The following is an 8,921-nucleotide window of genomic DNA, read 5'->3' on the forward strand; positions in this document are numbered from 1 at the left end:
CTTTCATTGCCCCTGCAAGATTGCATGTAGGACAATGTTTTAAAGTGTTGTCTGAAATCCTGTCATACAGGCGCACCCCTGCTTGCTAAAACTCATGCAGATGTAGCCATGGAAATCAAAAGGCACCAACAGTTGCAATAACTCAGGAACAGCTAGTACTGTGTAAATAAAGCTACATTATTATTATTTCTTAAATGACGTTAGTAATGTGTTCTGTTAAAATGCATAGGTCAGGGCAAAAAGTTTTATTGTCAACAGTTAAGTGCACGTAATTTTTACAACTGACTTCTACACAAATACATACAAATGCTGGGCCTTGCCATTCCACATATTCCTCTGCCCTTCCTTTCAGTTAGTCCATTTTTTGCTTAAACCACATCATGTATCGTGTCGTCTTAGTGAATATAAGTGTTTCCCACTTAGTTGCTTCTGTTGCCCATGGTTCTAAAACACCCGTCAGAAACCAAGTGCCTTTATAGTCAACAGCGCTAAAGCTACCTCCAGCCAGTAGTTCTCCCGATACTTCGCGGCTATAGCCACAGAATTCCCTTGTTATCAGTGTCCTGTTGAGGATTTGCTTGCATTCGTCTCCGTTGAGGTACGAAACTGACAGCTCCGCTGTTGAACCTGTGGAGCTATTTCCATCTGCTTTCCAGCCACTGAGAGTGGCCTCCCGTTCTGAAATCAATACGTGCTCCGCAAAATCCCTTTCTGGGATGCATATGGGCAGGTGGTGGCTGCTGCAGCCAATGTGCTGTTCGAGTTCGAGCAAAGCCAAGTTGTTCTCACCGGTGTCGCTATCATAGCGGATGTGTATATTTATCTGTTTCACAGGTATTTCTTGCCTAGCTCTTTGCAGCCTGTTGATTCCTGTGTAAGTAATGATGTACCCGTTAGTTGTTGCAATAGCATTTGCTTGGAATAGGCTTACATTGGCAAACAGTTATTATAGCAATAGTGCCTTGAATTGGAATAAGCACATAGCCATTTCTCAATAGGACTTAACGATATTATACTCAGGCAATACTGTTAGTTTCCAAACGCATCTGGACTGTCAGCAAATCCTTTTTTGGTGAGAAGAGCAAACATTTGATATGGAACTTGCAGGAATGCATGTGTATGTTTACCGCCCTTTCACCCCAATTTTTATAGGGGCAGAAAGAAGAGAAACCACAGAATGCTACAACCTTAAAGGTAAAGGGACCCCTGACCATTAGGTCCAGTCGTGGCTGACTCTGGGGTTGCGGCGCTCATCTCGCCTTATTGGCCGAGGCAGCCAACGTACAGCTAACGTACAGGTCATGACTAAGCCGCTTCTGGCGAACCAGAGCAGTGCACGGAAATGCCGTTTACTTTCCCGCCGGAGTGGTACCTATTTATCTACTTGCACTTTGACGTGCTTTCGAACTGCTAGGTTGGCAGGAGCAGGGACGGAGCAACGGGAGCTCACCACATCGCGGGGATTTGAACCGCCAACCTTCTGATCGGCAAGCCCTAGGCTCTGTGGTTTAACCCACAGCGCCACCTGCATCCCATAGTGTTGTTGAAAATGTCATTTACTCTTGCCCAGGTCAAATCCTGAGTGGGTTGACTTGGCAAAGCTAGGAAAGTTCTCTAGAATTCTTACAACTCTTAATACGGATTTGGTAAGGTTGGGTATGTGTCACAGTTGCCTGCTTATCTTGGAATGCAATGGTGAAGTGTAATCTTTTCTTGGTTATCTACACCAATTGCCTGAACCAAAGTGGTTGCAGTCTTGTTAATAATAGTTCCTGCACAACTCCCAGTGTGAAATGTACGGGAAGTGCACAAAAAGTACCTTCATGTGTTTTTGCATTGCAAAGAGGAGACATGCCTGAGATGGCTGTGAGCTTTCACAACGGAGATAAAGGTGTCATTGAAATTCTACTCAATATTGATCCAGAGTAGATTCCACTGTATAGTTAGCAGAGTAAAAATTTAAACACCTTGCAGGATTCCCCCAAAATAGCAGAGGCATTTCATTCAGCAGAGCTTTACTGCTACTGAAGGCAAATGAGCATAATGGTCACAAATCCAGTACTTTCAGAATTAGCACTGTCTATAAGAAATCCAGTTGCAGCAGACTAATTCACATTTACAATAACTTGCAATAAGTCTAAAACTTAACACAAAGCATACTATGTACAGAACACCACACGAGAAGGAAAAGGTATAAAAAGAGAAAGTGTGAAATCCAGCCTCCATCTGGCCTATTATTATAGTCAGCAAGACCTTGACAGAAATAAATAACAGGACCAGTTTAAACCAGCTGTAATCGGCTTCTCTGAAGAAATAATGCAAACAACATGAACCTTCTGCTTGTTTCTTTCACACAGATAATTCAGGAGGGTGGTGGAAGCTTAAGTAGAATAGGAAAGATCTCTACACATCAGATCGATACTTTATGTACTAAGAAATGCAAACTGACAAAAGGGTCATTTGGCTACCTACCAATCACAGCGATGACGGGAGTCAGCCGTGCACATTCAGCTGTAGTCAGGACAAAGTTAGTTTTCAGTAGAACACCACCACAGAACCATTCTCCTTCTGAGTTTAAGAGCAGGACCTTGAAAGTACGGAAGACAGTACATGGCTCTGATTTAGCAATTTTAAGTCCATAGGGCAGGATACATTGTTCTTCTGCACCCCATTGCTGCTCAGAGTACAGCATCAGGGAACACACTATTACAGAAGAAAAGCTTATTTCTGCTGTAACCACCACCAGTCAAAGGCATGTTGAGTGCACTGCAATTTGGGCAAAAGTTTAGAGGGGCAGTTGAGAGGAGTGAAGAGAGCAAGCTGTGGTCTGAGCAAGGAAAATGGAGGCAGACCTGCCTAAGCACTGCTTAGGCACATACTTACAGCAAGTCTAGATAAAGGTTGTGTTCAACATTTCACATACCTGCCAAGGGAATCCACTCTGGATTGTTTCGGTTGCATCCAGCTGCACTGGTAAGTGGTCTTTATGTCTGCCGCATGCACACTGATCTAACAATGGTAGGTAAAAATATGGAGAAATAAAACCAGCTCTGGGAGGGGCGAAGGGGGGAGTTCGTTGGGAGTTGGGTGGAGTGGGAGTGAATTGGGATAGAGTCTGTGGGGAGGTTGAGTTAGTGTAGCGAAATAAGCTGAGCCAGGAACAGTTAGGAGCTAGGAAGACAAGTAAATATCTGAGAGGTGGTTTAGTGAGTGAGAGCAGGTAGCGGAAGTTATAGGTCTGGATAGGCACCCCATGATTGTAATGGACCGATACCGTTTATGAAACCACACGCTTGTTAAACTGCAATAAATAAACAGAAGTTTATGTTCCAATTTAACCCTGATTGGACTCAGTATTGTAGCAGGTAGGGCCTGGGTGGTGGCAGCGAGACATAAAGTGGTGGCACAGGGATCAATAGACGGTGAAGCGTCCGGGGACCCTGTGTGATCACCAAATGTACATAAGGGCTTTCAGGGGAGGGGAAATCCCTGTAATTCTTAGCAACCCACTAAGAGAGGCAGCTATCCCCATTTCACAGAAGGGGAAGAATGAAGCAGCCAGAGGCTTGCCAAGAGCAGCCACTGGATTTCATGACTGATGCGATGACTTGAATCACAGTTCATTTTCTTAACTACTATGGTACATTGGTCTGTATTGTTGCCTCCTAAAATAATTTTTTCCTTTTCCATTTTCTAGACTTACCTTGGGGAAGGCATGATTTAGCGTCTTGCCCAAGTTCATAGGCTTTTGCACATGAACAGCGGTACGACGTCAGTTCTGGATAACAGAAGTGCTGGCAGCCCTCGTTTATTTCATGGCGGCACTCATTTTTAGCTACAGGGGAAAAAACACATTTAAAACTATAGAACAAGCATTTAAACAAAGGACAATGTCCAGTGATGTCCACTCACTTATGCAGAGGAAATATCCTTACACAACAGGACTTCTGGTTTCGTTTCTCTCTGCTCTAGACTCTGGTGTACCTCCCAAAATCTAATCTAGGGGCTTCCTCAAAACTCCAAAGTAGTTTTGGGGGACTTCAGGAGGGAAGGAATGAAGGAGAAGTCATGTTGCGCAAGCAGACGCCAGCTTGCACTAGATCAGATCTCACCCAAAATTAACAATCAGCTGAAATTATCTTGTATAAATTAACATGGGCTCCCTTTCCCTAATATTGATTGCATTTGTTTTTTGATGCTCAATTATTTCCCCAGCATCTGCTGGCTTACCACTAGTCCCTATTTTTGTGTGAGATACATGACACTTGCAGCATCCATTAATTCCTGGCTGCGTTTCCCAGCAAAAGACTAAAGCTGTAATCCAGCTGTAACAGTCAGATTTCACTTTTGACTATGGAAGTCAAGAGTTTACCATTTATCTTGGGAATAAATTTAAAAGAAAGCAATTCACACATCCATCATTCGCCTGAAGAACAACTGCCTTTATGATCAGAAATGGCGAGTTAGGTTCAGAATTGCACCCGTGGGATATTCTTATTAGAGAGCTGGAGGGAAGAGGTGACTCATCAATTTATTCTCCCTGAAGCCCTCCGTGCATCCTGAAAATCTGTTCAGGGTGTGGTTGTTAAGACCCTCCCACAAGCAGCATGGAGGTGGCATGAGAAGCTGTAGGAGGAAGGCGGTGATTGGTGGAAATCACCTCCCATCACCATCTGTTTTAAAACTGAAGCATCTCCCTAGATCTCAGTTCTATCCGCAAACAGAAGGACCAAATATGTAATATCTTGCTTGTCAGACAGAAAGGGGGACAATTGTGTACAACGCCCTTGTGAATTTTCCTATGGCACCTAGTTAGCTATTGTTAGAAGATGGAGATTATTAATGAGTAATTAATAATGATATTACTTGACATAGGCTGGATCTAGACACACCAAAGAAGCGTTTCAGGTTAAAGTGTAAATTTAAACAGGGAAAATAGGTAGAGAAAAATGGGACTCCACATCGCCATCTGGTGGCACAATGTTATATTTAGAGAGATTGTAGGAAATGATGTGGCATGTGCCTTTTTATAAAGAAAACATTGCCATTTACCAAAAGCACAGTTGGCTCCTTCAAAGCCATCTCTACAATCACATGTGTAGCTTCGGATGCTGTCCTTGCATACACCATTATGCAGGCAGGGGTTGGAGGAACATGGTGCACCATCTTGGGGGGGGGGAGAGGAAATATTATTAGTAAGTACATTTAGAATAGTGAGAATATTTTCTGCTGCTCTTCTGCTGCTGCATCGAAATTGTTTTTGTGAACCCCATTCCCTCTCCCCTAAAAATCCACATTTCAATAAGGGATGCTGCCCAGTTTCAGTAGTCCTGATTTCAGAATGTGAATCTTGGCAACTCTTGGAAGGCATTATAAAGGTAAAGGGACCCCTGACCATTTGGTCCAGTCGTGGCCAACTCTGGGGTTGCGGCGCTCATCTCGCTTTATTGGCCAAGGGAGCCGGCGTACAGCTTCCAGGTCATGTGGCCAGCATGACTAAGCCACTTCTGGCAAACCAGAGCAGTGCACGGAAACGCCGTTTACCTTCCCGCCGGAGCGGTACCTATTTATCTACTTGCACTTTGATGTGCTTTCGTACTGCTAGGTGGGCAGGAGCAGGGACCGAGCAACGGGAGCTCACCCCGTCGAAGGGATTCGAACCGCCAACCTTCTGATCAGCAAGTCCTAGGCTCTGTGGCTTAACCCACAGCGCCACCTGTGTCCCGGAAGGCATTATACCATCAAGTTAATCCAAACTGCTTCTGAACCCAATTTTTCTGCCTGCTTGCTTGCTGCTGCTCCTGCAGTGGGAAGGGAGGAAATTTATACCCTTTGCAACATAGGAAGCTGCTTTAAACTGAGCCAGGCCAATGGTCCACCTCAGTTGTCTATGCCGACTGGCAGCGGCTCACCAGGGTTTTGTAGAAGGAACATCTCCTACCTGGAGATGCCAAAGATTGAACCTGAGACCTTCTGCATGCAAAGCAGATTACTTGCCAGTAAGCTATGGCCCTCTGACACTTGGAATGCAGCTGTGTCTGCAGCCCAGGTGCCAGGAATGCTGGCAAATTCAGCTTTCCCGGCAAAAACGTGCAAACTCTATTTTCCCGCACTTCTGGCATCTGTTTCACAGCTGTAGCAGAGTGCCAAGTACCAGATAAGTCAATTTGGCTCATAAGTGGACTTAGAATAAATCTAAACACTTCCCAAGTTTGAAACAGAATAATTGGGTTTTCTAGACCAAATTACTAATTGGACCAAAGCCTAACTGGAATGGTTTGCCTCATCACTTATTTCAAGGGCAAATTTTCTGCAATAATTTGGCTCACACCCTACTTCTGTGATCATCTAGTTCATGAGGCAAGTCCAAGAATAGAGGAGAGCTGGAGGAATTGAATGGACTTGTTATTTATGTCTTTTCCCTACCACAAAATAAAAGAGCAAAAGGAAGTGCTATATTAGCCTCACAACATATGCTCTATTATCAACAGATTTCCTTTAGTATAATGAGCAACTCCAATAAATCCCTTAGTTTTTAATATAATATCCAATAAAAAAATAATGAAATATGAAAAACTACTTACCAAAGTAGCCATTCCAAAACTTGTCCTGAGGGAAAAAATGTAATGTTTTTTGTTTTTAACAGTGGACCATTTCCCTCTCTCTCTCTCTCTCTCCCCTCCCCCCCAGCAACATATTGTACCAAATATAGGATTACCCCCTGATTTCTCTGATGATTTCTCTGTGTGATTTTGGACAGAAAAAGTTAATGGGGTCAGAAAGAATGCTTAAAAGATCTTTAATAGTAAGGGGTGAGAACCAATGTGGTACAGTGGTTAGAGTGACATACTAGGAATTGGGAAACCAGATTTCTAATCTCCACTCAGCCTAACCTACCTCAGAGGGTTGTTGTGAAAAATAGTGCAAGAATGATTATATCTTAAGAATTTATCATTGGTTCAGCAATGTTAACGATTGCGTCATGAATTGGATTTCAATGCCAGGACTACAGCTCGATTGATATGCCCATAAAGGAAAAGTTTAGAATACATACAGTTTTCTCAGTGTCTTCAAATACTTCTCTAGCCTCTTCATATGTGCACCTTTCTTCAAGGCATTCTTTTTCCAAATTACCTTGGAGGAACTCTTCGAAATACATGAATCTGGCACGCTTAGACCTTGCAACAACTTGATTTGCATCCCCGGCTGACAGAAACACTGAAAAGAGGGAAAAGGTGGAGGGGAGCAAATAGATTTTGCCCACAAACCTACTGGGCACAATCTCTCTCCATGTGCATTTTGCTTCCTACGCATGGAGGGATCAGAATAGCTTTCTGTAGAGTCAAGCTGGGGGAGCTTCTTCAACCTTTCCAGGCACCCTTTTGAGTAGGTTGGGTTAGTGGTGGGTAGTGCCACAGGCAAAAGTGTTCCAGAACTTTGAAATGTATTTCACAGACCATGTGACCGAACCACTAATTTTGGTTGCATCTGATGAAGCAGACTCTGTTGCTGACAGCTCACATATATACATGCGTATTATTTCAGAAAGTGCAAATTTGGTCAACTTTGCTTTAAAAATGTGAACCAAATCAAATTTCACTACCAAATAAACTGCATCTATATAAATCACGGAATCTGCAGTGTGAGTCAAACCAACTAAGTTTTCACCTAAACATTAACTGAAGAAGACTGTTTTGGAGGGGAGTAATTCTCAAAGGTACAGATTAAATGACAAGTCTAAAAGCCCCGACTCCCATGTTCTCTCCCATATATATATATATATATATATATATATATATATATATATGGCAAATTAACATTGTTGTGGACAAAACACCATACCTTTCGATTCTGCCTGATGAAAAATGAATGCAAGGAAGAGAAACCATATTGTCCAGTTGTTGTGAGTTCCCATTTTGGTTCCCTTGGAACAGTTAATTGGATTTCGCCTGCTTAGCAGTTAGCTCTTGGGTGAAGTTACTGAATGACTAAAGTTTAAAGTTCAAGAACCCAGTAAGAAAACAGAAGGGCAATGGCAGGGCCTAATGTTTACAAATGGAAGCTCTGAAAGAAAGGACTTCTTCCTTACAGAAACAGAAAACAAGTGGCAGGAAGAACTCCAGGATATCTCTACAACTGACCAAAACTTACTCCGTGTTGTGGCAAGATATTTCAGCCCACTCAACCTGCTTCCCTCAGCAGCTGAAAGCAAATTGGGTTCTGTAAACGGACGAGGGCATTGAAATAGTCTAGAACTTCATCACACCAGCCTGTTGTATGGATCTTTTGGGACTCTGTCGCTGAACTAGGACACATGAAGCTACTTGTCTGCCCTAATCCAAAACAGATTGCATACATTCAGTTGCGATTACAGTTTTGCGATTTGTTCCACCCAAATGGTTTTTAGGAATGAGATGCTTAAGAGCGTAATTACTGTAAATATGTGTACGATTTGCATTTGGCTTATGGATGTTAGGATTTTAGGAAGTTGGAAAACGCTGAATATTATTCTATTGAATCAAAATCCCTCATCTGTAACACTTTTTGGGAGGGGAATACACATTTCTAGCACTGTTTCTGCATTGGCACTTTGCGGCCACAAGAGGGAGAACACACACAATTTAGTGGACAGGCTTTCTGCCAAGCTATAGACTGGGAGATTGTGAGTCACTAGAAAATGGGGCTACAATTCAGTGTATGGAATGAAACAAAGATCATCAAGTATTAGCTATGTACATTCTCTAGCCAGATAAATACAGGGAGGTTGGCCCATTCAGATGCAGGCTAGCAGATGATTTGTGATTTCTGAACAGGTTGGAATACTAACTTTCTGTGGCAGCTCTCAACTCGCATGGCCTGATAACATGCTTTCAAAAAGCAAAACAAACCCAGCACTGTCCACAAGGCATATAATTTGTTGC

At 42.9% G+C, this 8,921-nt stretch overlaps 1 protein-coding gene across 1 annotated transcript; it reads right to left on the reverse strand.

Moving 5' to 3' along the window:
- Positions 1–230: 230 nt before the first annotated feature.
- Positions 231–8,827, reverse strand: PROZ (protein Z, vitamin K dependent plasma glycoprotein). Its single transcript, XM_028728086.2, has 8 exons — positions 7,843–8,827; positions 7,055–7,218; positions 6,585–6,609; positions 5,053–5,166; positions 3,704–3,835; positions 2,924–3,009; positions 2,473–2,587; positions 231–870 (listed from the first exon to the last, which is right to left on the reverse strand). Exons 1-8 carry the CDS (start codon positions 7,913–7,915, stop codon positions 353–355), a joined length of 1,227 nt encoding a protein of 408 aa, XP_028583919.2. The 5' UTR covers positions 7,916–8,827; the 3' UTR covers positions 231–352.
- Positions 8,828–8,921: the final 94 nt, after the last annotated feature.

This window comes from Podarcis muralis, chromosome 4 (assembly GCF_964188315.1).
Source record: "Podarcis muralis chromosome 4, rPodMur119.hap1.1, whole genome shotgun sequence".
Lineage (NCBI taxonomy): Eukaryota > Metazoa > Chordata > Lepidosauria > Squamata > Lacertidae > Podarcis > Podarcis muralis.

What these genes read in the sequence shown, in the direction of transcription:
- PROZ (XM_028728086.2), bottom strand. Translation starts at nt 7,915, where the DNA reads ATGGGAACTCACAACAACTGGACAATATGGTTTCTCTTCCTTGCATTC. An exon ending in TCATCAGGCAGAATCGAAAG is followed by an intron (nt 7,219 to 7,842) that starts GTATGGTGTTTT and finishes CCCTCTTTTCAG; the next exon opens with TGTTTCTGTCAGCCGGGGAT. An exon ending in TTGAAGACACTGAGAAAACT is followed by an intron (nt 6,610 to 7,054) that starts GTATGTATTCTA and finishes TTTTTCCCTCAG; the next exon opens with GACAAGTTTTGGAATGGCTA.